Source organism: Heptranchias perlo, chromosome 3 (assembly GCF_035084215.1).
Source record: "Heptranchias perlo isolate sHepPer1 chromosome 3, sHepPer1.hap1, whole genome shotgun sequence".
In the NCBI taxonomy this organism is placed as follows: domain Eukaryota; kingdom Metazoa; phylum Chordata; class Chondrichthyes; order Hexanchiformes; family Hexanchidae; genus Heptranchias; species Heptranchias perlo.
In genome coordinates, this window is record NC_090327.1 from 52,117,986 (window position 1) to 52,134,728 (window position 16,743).

The 16,743-nt window shown below is 40.3% G+C and overlaps 1 protein-coding gene across 2 annotated transcripts in view; it reads right to left on the reverse strand.

Annotated features, from left to right (window-relative positions):
- The window catches only part of smchd1 (structural maintenance of chromosomes flexible hinge domain containing 1), a 217,336-nt gene that overhangs the window by 25,824 nt on the left and 174,769 nt on the right, over window positions 1-16,743 (reverse strand). For both annotated transcript variants that reach the window (XM_067979701.1, XM_067979694.1), the window contains exons 38-40: window positions 9,093-9,225; window positions 8,017-8,136; window positions 1,165-1,250 (exon numbers count right to left, since the gene is read on the reverse strand). In XM_067979701.1, coding sequence (XP_067835802.1) covers window positions 1,165-1,250; window positions 8,017-8,136; window positions 9,093-9,225 — 339 coding nt within the window. The remainder of the gene's footprint in view (window positions 1-1,164; window positions 1,251-8,016; window positions 8,137-9,092; window positions 9,226-16,743) is intronic.

Genomic DNA, 16,743 nt, shown 5'->3' on the forward strand with positions numbered 1-16,743 from the left:
TCTTGTGAGCATCACTTGCCTTCCTAAAAAGGCATAAAAATTGTGCACACACAATATATCCAAAAATTAATACTATATTTAAGGACAGTTAAAATCAGTTTTTATTGGCAATTCAAAATATAAATCATGGGCAAAAAGTTGGATCTAAAAAACATGGTAAATTTGGAGAAAATTAGTTTAAAAAGTTTTTATTTTGAATATTGTTAAACACACAAACAAGCAAGGGATTTTACAAAAAGGTACAGTCAAACAAAATGGAAACTGTTTACATAGTTCATGGATATCGTTTTTATGGGGCTCATCATCAGACTCTCCCAACTGCTAGCTTGATTTTCTCTCCAAATTAAAAGTAAAATTGAAGACCCCGTGTTTATTGTTATGACTCCAAACACCCACCCGCCATAAAAAAATTGTTGGAGAATGTGCACAGGGCAATAGTTGCAAACTTGCTTCTAGAGACCAATGCCTTGGTGTGTGACCTAACTCAGCCTTTGATTGGTGAGCTCAGTCTTCATGGTGGTTACTGTCACTGCAACTGCTGTTTTTGCTCCATGCCTAACACTAGGATTAAAAGGACAGACATTTGGTACAGCATTAAGAAAATTATTGTCACAGCCACAGCAAAATGATGATTCAGGTTCCCTTAAAAAAAATCCAAGTTTGTTTCTTTTCCTGCTGAAAATCAGGTCCAGAGATGAGTGCACATAGCATCCATGATAGTAACACAGCATGTACAGCAAACTTGTGTGCTGATGCCATTGATGGGATGCATACGCATCTCTAAACCTTTTTTGGTAAGAAATCAAATCGATGGGAAATTTTGGGGTTTCCACATTTGGGAAGAAAATCGATTTTTAACCAATTCACAACCTGAAAAAAATACCTGGGAATTAATCTGTGGAAATTGGCTAAAACTGATGTTTGTAGTCCCAAACTGTAGTTCAGATTCTGTGTAGTCCCAAAAAAGGGAAAAATAAACTTTGCTAGATAAAATGTTTTCAGTTTTGCATTTTGCCCGTAGCCTTTCAGACTTCTAATACCACCCCATATTTGAATCAGTTCTGCCTGGGTCTCAGGCTTTCCTTTGGTTATTTACAGAACGAGAGTTACCAAGCCACTTTAGCACGTGCCACACATCAAAAATTAATACACAAGTCAACTTACAGTAGTGATTTCTGCAGTGTTTATTTTCTGCTTTCGAAGTTCATTTCTTAGGTGAGTTTCCTTTGCTGTAGCTTCGTGTGCTTGACCTAAATAAGATATCAATTTCAGTACTTAATCTGCAAAACATTTAGATACTACCTCTCCAATCATGTTTAAAAAGATTGTTTGTATTGAACAGTTTAGGGGATGTTAACGAATAGAAGACTGCCTGCCTCCTGAGATAATCATAAACTACAAGATTACCTATTGGTGGAAGCAGTTTAACACTCAAAGGTTAGACTGAATGCTGGTCTAGTTTCCATTTGCATCATATTTGGTAAGATAGGTTGGTCATATTTTACAGAGCCCAAAATGGAACGGGATAATTGCAGGGCACGGGGCAGAGCTCCAGGTAATTGCTCCAGACTAATTATCATCATACACCAGCTTCCAGTGGACTCCAGTTAACAACACCTGTTGGCAGGCAAAGGGACGTCTGGTAAGTGGGAGGCTTTCAAAAGTGTGTTAACCAGGGTTCAGGGTAAGCACATTCCTTATAAAGTGAAGGGCAAGGCTGGTAGAAGTAGGGAATCTTGGATGACTCGGGAGATTGAGGCCCTAGTCAAAAAGGAGGCATATGACATGCATAAGCAGCTGGGATCAAGTGGATCCCTTGAAGAGTATAGAGATTGCCTGAGTAGAGTTAAGAGAGAAATCAGGAAGGCAAAAAGGGGACATGAGATTGCTTTGGCAGATAAGGCAAAGGAGAATCCAAAGAGTTTCTACAAATACATAAAGGGCAAAAGAGTAACTAGGGAGAGAGTAGGGCCTCTTAAGGATCAACAAGGTCATCTATGTGCGGAACCACAAGAGATGGGTGAGATCCTAAATGAATATTTCACATCGGTATTTACGGTTGAGAAAGGCATGGATGTTAGGGAACTTGGGGAAATAAATAGTGATGTCTTGAGGAGTGTACATATTACAGAGAGGGAGGTGCTGGAAGTCTTAACGCGCATCAAGGTAGATAAATCTCCGGGACCTGAAGAAATGTATCCCAGGACGTTATGGGAGGTTAGGGAGGAAATTGCGGGTCCCCTAGCAGAGATATTTGAATCATCCACCGCTACAGGTGAGGTGCCTGAAGATTGGAGGGTAGCAAATGTTGTGCCTTTGTTTAAGAAGGGCGGCAGGGAAAAGCCTGGGAACTACAGACCGGTGAGCCTGACATCTGTAGCGGGTAAGTTGTTAGAGGGTATTCTGAGAGACAGGATCTACAGGCATTTGGAGAGGCAGGGACTGATTAGGAACAGTCAGCATGGTTTTGTGAGTGGAAAATCATGTCTCACGAATTTGATTGAGTTTTTTGAAGGGGTAACCAAGAAGATAGATGAGGGCTGTGCAGTAGACGTGGTCTACATGGACTTTAGCAAAGCCTTTGACAAGGTACCGCATGGTAGGTTGTTACATAAGGTTAAATCTCACGGGATCCAAGGTGAGGTAGTCAATTGGATACAAAATTGGATTGACGACAGAAGACAGAGGGTGGTTGTAGAGGGTTGTTTTTCAAACTGGAGGCCTGTGACCAGCAGTGTGCCTCAGGGATCGGTGCTGGGTCCGCTGTTATGTGTTATTTATATTAATGATTTGGATGAGAATTTAGGAGGCATGGTTAGTAAGTTTGCAGATGACACCAAGATTGGTGGCATTGTGGACAGTGAAGAAGGTTATCTAGGATTGCAACGGGATCTTGATAAATTGGGCCAGTGGGCCGATGAATGGCAGATGGAGTTTAATTTAGATAAATGTGAGGTGATGCATTTTGGTAGATCGAATCGGGCCAGGACCTACTCCGTTAATGGTAGGGCGTTGGGGAGAGTTATAGAACAAAGAGATCTAGGAGTACAGGTTCATAGCTCCTTGAAAGTGGAGTCACAGGTGGATAGGGTGGTGAAGAAGGCATTCAGCATGCTTGGTTTCATTGGTCAGAACATTGAATGCAGGAGTTGGGATGTCTTGTTGAAGTTGTACAAGACATTAGTAAGGCCACACTTGGAGTACTGTGTACAGTTCTGGTCACCCTATTATAGAAAGGATATTATTAAACTAGAAAGAGTGCAGAAAAGATTTACTAGGATGCTACCGGGACTTGATGGTTTGACTTATAGGGAGAGGTTGGGTAGACTGAGACTTTTTTCCCTGGAGAGTAGGAGGTTTAGGGGTGATCTTATAGAAGTCTATAAAATAATGAGGGGCATAGATAAGGTAGATAGTCAAAATCTTTTCCCAAAGGTAGGGGAGTCTATAATGAGGGGACATAGATTTAAGGTGAGAGGGGAGAGATACAAAAGGGTCCAGAGGGGCAATTTTTTCACTCAAAGGGTGGTGAGTGTCTGGAACGAGCTGCCAGAGGCAGTAGAAGAGGCGGGTACAATTTTGTCTTTTAAAAAGCATTTGGACAGTTACATGGGTAAGATGGGTATAGAGGGATATGGGCCAAGTGCAGGCAATTGGGACTAGCTTAGTGTTATAAACTGGGCAACATGGACATGTTGGGCCGAAGGGCCTGTTTCCATGTTATAAACTTCTATGATTCTATAAACATTGACATTTTCCCACACAAAGATACCATAAACACCTCAAATTCTATCTGTTAAGTCTTGCCCTGCTGGTAGGTCTGCCTGTCAAGAGTTCAGGGCAGATCAGCAGCAGTAAACACAGGTGAAATAAATGCAGATTCTTGCATTATGTGTAACCTCAATAGCTGTACAATTTCAAACATGTCTATAGACTGTAGCAAACTTGATGCATTCAGATGTTTGCATTCTGCTGCCACAGTTTTTTGAAGATGCATGTGGTTCTAAACAAGACAAGCAATCACCATATAGAATCATAGAATGGTTACAGCATGGAAGGAGGCCATTTGGCCCGTCGAGGCGCTCTGCAAGAGCAATCCAGCTAGTCCCACTATCCCGCCCTTTCCCCGTAGCCCTGCAAATATTTTCCTTTCAAGTACTTATCTAATTCCCCTTTGAAAGCCACGATTGAATCTGCCTCCACCACCCGCTCAGGCAGTGCATTCCAGATCATAACCACTCGCTGTGTAAAAAAATTTTTCCTCATGTCGCTCATGGTGTAGAGGAAGTGAGGGACCTTGGAGTGCATGTCCACAGATCCCTGAAGGTAGCAAGATAGATAAGGTGGTTAAGAAGGCATATGGAATACTTTCCTTTATTAGCAGTGGCATAGACTAAGAGCAGGGAGGTTATGCTGGAACTGCATAAAACACTGGTTAGGCCACAGCTTGAGTACGGTGTACAGTTCTAGTAGGTCACAGCACTTCAAGTGCACACCCAGGTACTTTTTAAAATGAGTTGAGGGTTCCTGCCTCTACCACCCTTTCAGGCAGTGAGTTCCAGACCCCACCACCCTCTGGGTAAAAACTTTTTTCCTCAGCTCTCCTCTAATCCTTCTACCAAATCACTTTAAATCTATGCCCCCTGGTTATTGACACCTCTGCTAAAGGAAATAGAGTGGATAGGAAGGACCTATCTAGGACCCTCAATTCTGTACATCTCAATTAAATCACCCCTCAGCCTCCTCTGTTCCAAAGAGAACAACCCCAGCCTATCCAATCTTTCCTCATAGCTAAAATTCTCCAGTCCTGGCAACATCCTTGTGAATCTCCTCTGTACCCTCTCTAGTGCAATCACATCCTTCCTGTAATGTGGTGACCAGAACTGTACACAGTACTCAAGCTGTGTGGCCTAACCAGTGTTTTATACAGTTCCAGCATAACCTCCCTGCTCTTATATTCTATGCCACAGCTAATAAAGGAAAGTATTCCATATGCCTTCTTAACCAGCTTATCTACCTGTCCTGCTACCTTCAGGGACATGCACTCCAAGGTCCCTCACTTCCTCTACATCTTTCAGTATCCTTCCATTTATTGTGTACTCCCTTGCCTTGTTTGCCCTCCCCAAATGCACTGCCTCACACTTCTCCAGACTGAATTCCATTTGCCACTTTTCTGCCCACCTGATCAGTCCATTGATATCTTCCTGCAGTCTACAGCTTCCCTCCTCACTATCAACCACACAGCCAATTTTTGTATCATCTGCAAATTTCTTAATCATGCCCCCTACATTCAAGTCCAAATCATTAATATATACCACAAAAAGCAAGGGACCTGGTACTGAGCCCTGCGGTACCCCACTGGAAACAGGTGTGTGTGTGACTGGAAGGCTGTCAACCAATACCCTTTGCTTCCAGTCACTGAGCCAATTTTTGATCCAACCTGCTACTCTCCCTTGGATCCCATGGGCTTGTACTTTGTTGACTAGTCTGCCATGTAGGACCTTGTCAAAAGCCTTGCTAAAATCCATGTAGATAACATCAAACGCACTACCCTCATTGAATTTTTTCAGGAGGTAACAAGGAGGGTCAATCAGGTTGGTCAGGCACAACCTTCCCGTAACAAATCCATGCCGACTAATTTCCTTAGCTAAGGAAATAGGATTTCAGTGAAAATGGGAGATGGAAAATCTGGGGGTCGATACAAATATAAAACAGGTTTGAAAATGAGTATTCAGCTGAAGTTACCAAAGGCAGTGTTCAAACCAGAGGGGTGCAGGGTGTATGAGAAAAATTAGATATTGTTCTTGAAGATTATAATGAGCCTAATACAAATTTCATGAACATTATTTTGGCCACAACTTTCAACTTTGTTGGGGGTACAAAACAAGCAATATTGGACTGGCCGCCTACTAAACACATCGCTTACATTTTCCTTTCCACTGAAGTCCATGGAAGTTTTACGCTTCTGCCAAAGCTTAAAGTTCCAGCCTTCATCTTTCGCCGAAGCACCTTGCAATCCTCGGGTCTGAACAGTGACTTCAGCTATACCCTCATTTTTATACCCTTTTTAATTTTGTACCTGACCCCCAGGTTTTCTTTCTCACCCATTTTCACAGGACTTCAAACTCCCTTTTATCTACTTTCCCCCTCCCCTTTTTTGATTGTATTAATATGCCTGTCTGTCTCTCACTTTTCAGTTTTGGAGGCGGGTCCAGACCCATAACATTAAAATGCCTGTTCTCTCAACAGATGCTGATTGATCTGCTATGAATTCAGCATTTTATGCATTTGAATCTAATTTAAACATGGTTTCAGATAGCTATATATTTGGGCAAATCTTGTTATTCTACAGTAACTGACTGCTCGCATCAGATATTCTTTGTGGTCAATTACGTCCAGTTTTCTTTGCGTCAATCCCTGCTCAGAAACCAAGTCAGGAAATGGCAATCTACATCTTAATACTTACACTGTAATAGCATGAGCACGCAGAAGAAATTGTTTGATCAAAGGGGCCTGCTTTTTCATCAAAGACAGGATACCTAATATAATGCAAGTACAATCCTGTGGTTTTCAGCTTCCTATTTAAATTACAACAGTAATAAAGCACAGAAGACTGAAACTTGCTGGCCATTCCTTCAGAGCAAAAGAGGTACCAATTTCAGAACTATTATTGAGAACCAAGACGAGAGGTTAGCCTAGAATTAAATACAATAGTCAAATTGTACGGGATACAGAAATTCCCATAGAAGGATTACCATTATGCGTGATTAAGAGTGTTGTACAGGGCAGTAACAGGCAATAGTCGACTGATGATAATGATTCAACTCATTGCTAGTACAAGATAATAGGGGCTCCATGCAAAATCATTTCCAATCATCTGAGATTATATTTCAAGAGTTTGCTCAGAAGTGAGTACAAGAAGTACCTGCCAGAAAAAGCTTATACAATCCTCTTGTAGTCTGATTCCATCTTTATTGTTTTTAAGTATTGTGCTCAATATCGGTGTTGACTTATTACTTCTATATACTATTCAACTTGTCAAAATAATTATGAACAAAAGGAAATGCATTTTTTTTCAGTACATTATAGGGCCAATCAAGGTAAAGGATTTCAGTACTTGGGTATGGCAAGCTTGGTCACTTTGTGTAATCACTGTCAGCATCAAACCATTCTAAGTCAGATACAAGAACCAGATGTAGGGTAAAGCTTCCTCCACCCTAATAATATACATGCCTCAATCCCAATTTCAAAAAAGCACTAAGTACGTTTTCACTTCCTACAATAGTCATCCTCTGCTTTTTCAGTGATTGTTAATTTAGAGAGATTTGTGTTGCAGACTCATGCTCTCTAGAATTGGGTGGAATGCCTAAATTTATTTTATTTAATACCTTTCTATACAAAGAGGAAATTATTAAAATCAAAGTCCAAATAAAAAAATAGAATCAGAACAAAAAGAAAAAAAAAATCAATATATACACAGTGGGTTGGTTTGTGCATGAAAAAGTAACTGATTGATGTTTCTGGTGTTCTATTGAAGGTGATCTAATAATGGGTTATACCTGAAATATTAACCTAGCTTTTCAGTTAAGGAGTGAAAGGTTCATACCAATTCTGACCAGCATTAAAGTGATGTTTGGACAACAGATTAATACTATATCTCCATTTTGGGAGACTTTCAAGAGAGTAGGCAGTCACTCTTGGGGGAAAAAGGTGTTAAAAGACAGCTTTAACACAAGAGAAAGAGCATATTTCACATTTGCAATACTGTAATCAGCTCTCATTTAAAACTGAAAAAAAGGACCATAAATTATTTGGGCCATTGGGAGTATTTTTCTCATTTTCAGTTGTTGGATCTCTCTCCATTTGGAAGTGACTGACCTCCAGTTACTATTGCATTTCCACATACAATTAGATTAACTGCTGCAATACTTTTGTCAATTAAACATAGAAGGCAAATTCCTTCCTCTGTGCAAATTTATGTACGACAAATATAAATGTATTCATATTGTGGCTTACACTTCATTTCACCGATTAGCTGGTTGGTGGTATCAAACAAACTCCGGTATGCAACAATGGATTGGGAGAGTTGGTCCTTCTCTTTGGTCAAAGTTGCCATCTGCTGCTGTTTTTTAAAATCTGTGAAGAAGAAAAAGATCATCCACATCACCTATTGCCATATTCCAAATTGAATTTCACTATAAGTCAAGGGAGAATGCATTAATTTTTGAACAAAATTATTACATTTTTCAATTTTGTATCCGCCTTTTTAAACTGCCGATTCTGTGAACCAATTAGAATGTTGGTATTGCAAAAACACAAGGCAAGACCCACACTGTAAACTAAATTTTGTCTAAACTGGACTTTATCATTTGAGGCCCAGCAAGATTTGCAATTGTTAATCTCAAGTAACTATGTGTCCTTTTTAAATAATGTTACCAGATTTAAGTTTAGTTTTTCCAAATGAATTCTGCTAAACAACAGCAAAAATAAGTCTCTTTCTCTATGTTCGTCCTCCTCTGAAACATTTAAAGTCTTTAAAAGCTTCAGCAGACATCAAAGAGTTAGTAACTTTAGAATTATATTATGTTTTTCAATAGCTTAAGTACATTATGTGACGAATGCCATAACTAGATGACGACCTGTCTGGCAACATTTCAGCACACTTTGGTTTTCAAAATAATTAACAAAGTTGCAGTTGACAAAACTATGCCCCAAGAAAATATTTTTTTATTATTGTAAAATTTAAAAAAAATCTCTACACTCAAGTTTTAGATTAGCCATTCCCTTTATGGCTAACACTACTCCAGCTGAGGTCAGCTGGTTCAGCACAAAATTATGAATTGAACCTGGAACCTATCACCTACAGTTCAAGATCACATACTGAGGTATAATTTGTCCATTTATGAGCCCTTACTCACATTTATTTATTTTTCTGGCTCTGTTATGAGGAAAGACCCGAGTCAATCTCAAAGATTAAGTAGTCAGGTAACAGTTAGCTAGAAGACTTGCATATTCATTAAATAAGCCACATAATTCTAAGTTCTGCTAGGTAATTAAACAAGTAAAACAAGGCAGGCTACTGTTACACTTACCATTATAAAACATAAAACATAAAATGTATGGAGGCAAAGGATTCCTCTTGCCAAGTGTTGAAATGGTGGGCTCAAAAACCAGCATATATTCAGTACTATCTCTGCCAGGACTGTTTTCTGTCAGCACCAAATTCTATTAGAAAGGAATAAAAAAATAAAAGATCAGGTTTCAAAACTTAAATAATTTATGTACATACAAGATTTTTTTTGCATAACGTACATTAACAATGAAATTATAGGAGTCGGTATAGTGGAAAATTATTTTACACTGATGTAACATATTTTTTAACCAAATAAACTTTGATTGCAAAGGAGTAAAAAAAAAGGCATGATTCAACATAGTCCTGAATCTTCAGAACTATCAGGTCATTTCAAAAATGAAAATGCTAATTCAATTTCTTGTACTAATAATTCCATTGATTACTAATTAAATATTTGGCCTGCACAGACTGAAAAATCACACCAGGTTTATCTATAATACCTTTTCAGTCTACCTGTTTCACGCTTGTTTTACAAGCCTCACTTTTCAAGTTAGTTAGTGAGGCACTCCTTTCAATAGAGCTTCTTTGCATACTTTCTTGTTTGTACCAAGCTTTATAATAAAGAATTCTACTTATCTGTACAAACTGAAGCTGGAAAATTGAAATAATAAATGATTATTTCAATGTATACCAATTGAAGGGAGTAATACAAAATAGTATTCAGATTCTGAAGTACTGCTCTTGACCATTGACTAAAATTATTCATCAGGCATTTACAGTAATGAACAGTATGCAGAATATCAGATTTTGTAGATAAACCTATTTGATACACCAGACTTCATATGCAGCTGCAACACCATTACTTATTGAAATAGTTTTTTCCCCACAAAATCTAGATAATACTTTCAATCCTCTGGTTTGAAATCTGCATGCTAAACACTATAATGCTCATTTTAGTCTCACTATCAACTAATAATATGAACCTGCAAAAATGAACATTTAAAACATTGAGCTTCTATCCTCATGTGGCATTGAAGAACTTGCATTTATATAGCACCACCTCATGCCCTCAGATGATCACGATCCCACAAGCAGCAAACGAGACGAATGTCTGATTAATCAGTTTTTAGGCAGTATTGGTTGAGGGTAGAATGTTGGACGGAAACATCCTGCTCTTCATGTGGTATTAGTCCTTTTGGTTAAAAGCTGAATTGGAGATTAAAAAGTCTAATTTAAATGCATGTGTCAAGTAGAATAAATGTTTTCACTGGTATTCATCTTGCTATTCTGTCGTACTTTCTTTTTGCTAGAATTTAAATAACGTACATTATACAGGGGTTGATCCTAGTAAATATTAATTATGCTCTGCAGAGGCAAAGTGTAGTTTTTAAAAAATTCGTTCATGGAATGTGGGTGTCGCTGGCAACGCCAGCATTTATTGCCCATCCCCAATATTGTTACCATTTTATATTTTAGTTTCATTACCAGGGAGATAGCCAATAAAATAAATACTCAACGGTTCCTTTGAAATCAAGTAGAATTTTGTTTAGCAGGAAACAGTTCCCAATGGGTGTCATTGCATTAAAAAAGGAAAAGAAAACATGGAAAACCCACATTGGCATTGGAAATTAATTGAAGACCCAACAGATTCAAGCTGGCTTACTTCATCTTAGATGGATGAATTAGTCAACCAAATACTTTTCTACAAAATGTTATGATAGAAATAACTTGCATTTATATAGCCCCTCTGACAACCTTGGAGTCCCAAACTGCTTCATAGACAATGAAGTGTTGTTACTGTTGTGATGTGGGGAAATGTAGCAGCCAATTTGTGTACAGCAAGATGCCACAAACAGCAATGGGATAAAATGACCAATTAAACTGTTTGTGATGTTGATTGAGGGATAAATGTTGGCCAGGACACCAGGAGGACTCCCCTACTCTTCTTCAAATTGCACCATGGTATCTTTTACATCCACCTGAGGGGGCAGACAAACTGAAGCTGGAAAATTGGGATAACAGATATAATGTAAACCAATCGATTTAACATCTCATCTGAAAGATGGTATGCAGACAAAATAACATTATTAAAAATTATTTAGTGCATAAAATTAAACAATGCAGGACTTTTACATTACTTTCTTGTAGTGAAAAACTTGTTAAGCATTGATTTAGGTGTACTACTGAGTACAATAAAACAAATAATTAGCAACTGTCAACATAGTACTGGTCTTGACCTTTGTGGGCCATTGAGATGAATTGCTTCTCCAAAGGGAGAAAATAAAATCAATGACCCTTTAATGATCATCTCTGTTTGGATTAGCCATATAAATATAGTGGCTACAAGAGCAGGTCAGAGGCTGGGTATTCGGCGGCAAGTGACTCACCTCCTGACTCCCCAAAGCCTTTCCACCATCTACAAGGCACAAGTCAGGAGTGAAATGGGATACTTTCCACTTGTCTGGATGAGTTCAGCTCCAACAACACTCAAGAAGCTCGACACCATCCAGGACAAAGCAGCCCGCTTGATTGGCACCCCATCCACCACCCTAAACATTCACTCCCTTCACCACCAGCGCACTGTGGCTGCAATACCATCCACAGGATGCACTGCAGCAACGCGCCAAGGCTTCTTCGACAGCACCTCCCAAACCCGCGACCTCTACCACCTAGAAGGACAAGGGCAACAGGCGCATGGGAACACCACCTGCACGTTCCCCCTCCAAGTCGCACACCATCCCGACTTGGAAATATATCGCCGTTCCTTCATTGTCGCTGGGTCAAAGTTCTGGAACTCCCTACCTAACAGCACTGTGGGAGAACCTTCATCACACGGACTGCAGCGGTTCAAGGCGGCGGCTCACCACCACCTACTCAAGGGCAATTAGGGATGGGCAATAAATGCTGGTCTCGCCAGTGATGCCCACATCCCATGAACGAATAATAAAAAGAGGCTTGGGAGCAGGTGTCAGATTGCTCTCGGTCAAAAATAGTAAAATAAATATGATTTGATGTTTGATATAAGCAGTTTTCAAAGTTAAATTAAAGTTGCACTGATTTCAACTATCACTACCTCTGAAGTCATATGTACATTTCTAACTATACATTAATGATTGAAATTAAAGCATAGTTGTTTAAGACTAAGCTCATCAAGAAACTAGAGTGATTATGTATCAGCTTTCTCAAGTTTGAATTATTCAGAGTGCAAATCCGATCGCAAATCCCAAAATAGGAACTGGGCAGACATACATAACGGGCCAGATTTTGCTGTAGCAGGGCATCTAACGGTGTCTGCCATTAATTAGACTTTTGCCACTGCAGCCTTCAGCTCAAAAAATTTTTGCTCACAAAGTTGCTGCAAAGTGCAAGCTGATAACGGCGCAGCGAGGGAAACAAGGCATCTGGGACCTGAGTGAACAGGGCAAGCCACAAGACATCTCCTTAACCAATGAGATTGCGCAACTGGAAAATAAACTCAAGGAGGACTGAGAAGGAGGGTGAATTGAAGGGGGTAAATTCAATGTCAAATCAGGTACAGAAAGAGAAATAAGAGGGAAAGATAGATTAGATTGAGAGAAAAAGACAACATTTTTTTTTAAAATGACATTTTTAAAATCACCCCAAAAAATTCAAAGCCTGAAGGAATGAGACTCCACACTTGCAAGAGTTAATTTTCGATGCCAGAGGTTGATTGGCAGTCATTAACACTTATCACGTCATTAAAAGTGTACTTATGCTTGTAATGACAAGGCGTAACTGTAGCGAGTTCAATGGGCAATTACCAGGCAAATACAGCATGTTCCTAAAAAAAAACATGGAGGAGAGATGCCGTTTCCACAAAGCTAATGGCAGAACTTGGACGACAACTTTTGGATATTCACATTTCACCGCGCATCTGCTCCTCGCCTGAAGTTGCTGTACAATTTATATAAGTAATGGCGAGTGCCATTAGCTGTACCATTATTTTGACAGCAAATTCTGGACCAACATGACCACCAGCTAAATCCCTTTTACAAGAACACAATTTTCACAATAAGTTGCATATATACTGAAACCATACCACCAAATGACAACAGATTGATCGAGAACAATAGAAATTTACAACATGGGGGGATGGGGGGCAATCACCCTATCTGATCTGTGCTGGCTCTTTACTAGAGCAATCCAAAACTAATTCCACTGCGCTGCTCTCTCTCCATTGCCCTGCACCTTCCTCGGCTTCAAATATTTATCCCTTGAAAGATGCAATGGTTTCTGCCTCAAACAACTTTTGTAGCAAAGCATTCCATGCTCCAACAACCCCATGTCGAGCAATTTGTCCGAATCTCTCTCTCTCCTCACACTAAATCACTTTAAATTATGATCCTGTGTCCTTGACCCCCAACCCTTCATAATTTTAAAAATCTCTATTAAATCTTCTCTTAGCCTTCTCCGATCCACTGGAAACAGTCCCAGTAACTCAAGTCTCAACTATAGTTTCCTAACCGTGGCATCATCTTGGTGAATCTACGTTGTATGCTCTCTATGGTTTTAACGTCCTTTCTATAATGGGGTGCCAAAAACTATGAAACATTAGTTAGACCACAGTTAAGAGTAGTGCATGTAGGTTTGGGAACCCCATTATAAAAAGGACATTAAAGCTATAGACAGCATGCTGTTAGAGAAAAGATGGCGAAGGAAAAGACCTTGTGTTGTGAAAAAAATCAGTGAGCCTGAAATCCCCCTTCAAAATACCTATGAGTCTGAAAATAATACTGAAGTAATACTACATCAGATATATCCCTCTAAAAAGGATAGAAAGTATTTCTCTGAGAAACCCATCTAATGTGGAACACAAAAAATGAAAAAATAAACCAGGTAGGGGAATTCTTCATTGTTCTCCAACCAAGGAGGTGTAGCCATTTGCCCTTTCCCAGTCCTGACTATTAGGATAGTCAATTTACTTGGCTGATAACTACTGGAAAAAAATTCAACTGGCAGAAGAAAATCACCCTCCCCAATACGTAGGCCCTGAACACAGATTTCACAGCCTTTATGCCCATCTTCCTACACTACCCATACCACCATAATCTGGATGTGGAGATGCCGGTGATGGACTGGGGTTGACAAATGTAAGGAATCTTACAACACCAGGTTATAGTTCGTCAGGTGAAGTGTGGGATTCCTTGAATGTTACGGCATTTATAGTCAGAGACCAATACCTGGTGCTTACAGATAATCGTTCCAACTGCCCGTTGTCAAGGCAATCAAAGTGTTCAGACAGAGCGATGTTACAGACAGACAGACAGAGCGATGCAATGGGAGGGACGGACGGACGAACGAAAGGAAGAGAAAGACAGAGAATGACCCGTTGTATTAAAAACAGATAACTTTTTTTCGCTGGTGGGGTTACGTGCAGCGTGACATGAACCCAAGATCCCGGTTGAGGCCATCCTCATGGGTGCGGAACTTGGCTATCAATTTCTGCTCGACGATTTTGCGTTGTCGTGTGTCTCGAAGGCCGCCTTGGAGAACGCTTACCCAAAGATCGGTGGCTGAATGTCCTTGACTGCTGAAGTGTTCCCCGACTGGAAGGGAACCCTCCTGTCTGGCGATTGTCGCGCGGTGTCCGTTCATCCGTTGTCGCAGTGTCTGCATGGTCTCGCCAATATACCATGCTCTGGGGCATCCTTTCCTGCAACGTGAGGTAGACAATGTTGGCCGAGTCACAGGAGTATGAACCATGTACCTGATGGGTGGTGTCCTCTCGTGTGATGGTGGTATCTGTGTCGATGATCTGGCATGTCTTGTAGAGGTTGCCGTGGCAGGGTTGTGTGGTGTCGTGGACGCTGTTCTCCTGAAAGCTGGGTAATTTGCTGCGAGCGATGGTCTGTTTGCCACCCAACCTCAAACAGACCATCGTTCGCAGCAAATTACCCAGCTTTCAGGAGAACAGCGTCCACGACACCACACAACCCTGCCACGGTAACCTCTGCAAGACATGCCAGATCATCGACACAGATACCACCATCACACGAGAGGACACCACCCACCAGGTACATGGTTCATACTCCTGTGACTCGGCCAACGTTGTCTACCTCATACGTTGCAGGAAAGGATGCACCGGAGCATGGTACATTGGCGAGACCATGCAGACACTGCGACAACGGATGAACGGACACCGCGCGACAATCGCCAGACAGGAGGGTTCCCTACAAGTCGGGGAACACTTCAGCAGTCAAGGACATTCAGCCTCCGATCTTCGGGTAAGCGTTCTCCAAGGCGGCCTTCGAGACACACGACAACGCAAAATCGTCGAGCAGAAATTGATAGCCAAGTTCCACACCCATGAGGACGGCCTCAACCGGGATCTTGGGTTCATGTCACGCTACACGTAACCCCACCAGCGAAAAAAAGTTATCTGTTTATAATACAACGGGTCATTCTCTGTCTTTCTCTTCCTTTCGGATGTTTCTCTCTCTCTCTCTCTGTCTGTCTTTTGTTCTGGCCGTTTGTATAATCGGTGGTCCTGTATGTAACATCTCTCTGTCTGAACACTTTGATTGCCTTGACAACGGGCAGTTGGAAAGATTATCTGTAATCACCAGGTATTGTTCTCTGACTATAAATGCGGTAACATTCAAGGAATCCCACACTTCACCTGATGAAGGAGAAAGCCTCTGAAAGCTTGTGATTTTCAAATAAAACTGTTGGACTATAACCTGGTGTTGTAAGATTCCTTACCATAATCTGGAGGAGGCAAAGGGTCTAACTGCTTCTTGAACGAACAGAAAGACGACCCGTAGCACGAATAATACAGTAAAAGCCTTAAAAGCCAAAATAATGATAATTAAATACAATAAAATGAGAATTAAATCTCAACAAAAAGATCTTCACTGTTTACACACTGGAGAAAAAGTAACTCAATTTGATCTTCTCAAAACTGTCACGGTCCAGTGGGGTACAATTAAACTGAATATTTCATAATCACAAACTCTTAGAGGGCATGAACTTAGCTGAGATTGGGGTTGGGGGGGCAGAAAAAGAAAGAGTTTTAGAGAAACCATTTAGATTTAGCTATTTCATTGATGTGCTCAGGAAAAATGGAAGCAGAAGTCAAATTCAAGAGGGAGCCAGATAGCCTTTTAGCAAATGTAACTAATTTGGGGTATGGGATAATTTTAACCTTTGGAACAGGACAGATGGAACATAACTGTCTTTTCAAGTCTTGCTTTTCCTAGGTCCATATGAAATTGTGAAAGAATCCATTTACAAATACTACTGCTTTATCATTCTAATTCTGCAATTAGCAGGAATCTGTAGAGCACAGCCATTTGTAAATGGAATGCACTGTTCATCCCATTTTAATACAATTATTTTAATCTTTGCAACAAAAAAGGGAAAGAATGTGTGCAACAGATCATTCGACAAATGCTTGCTTAAAGCTGTGCTTTTTTTTAAACTAAAGGACAGTACATCATAGGCCATAACTTTAAAGCAACCACAGAACAAAACCATATAATAAATGGCATTTTAAGTTCTAAAATCTAAGTTTAAAAAGTCTTGTTTGTGATGTCGCGTCATAGATTCGCTTTGATCAATCAGATCGCAGCAGAGAAGAGTCTTCTTTTAGCCAATCACAATGACACTCCTAATCAGCAGATTAACTGCCCGTCAGCAGGCTTTCCCCT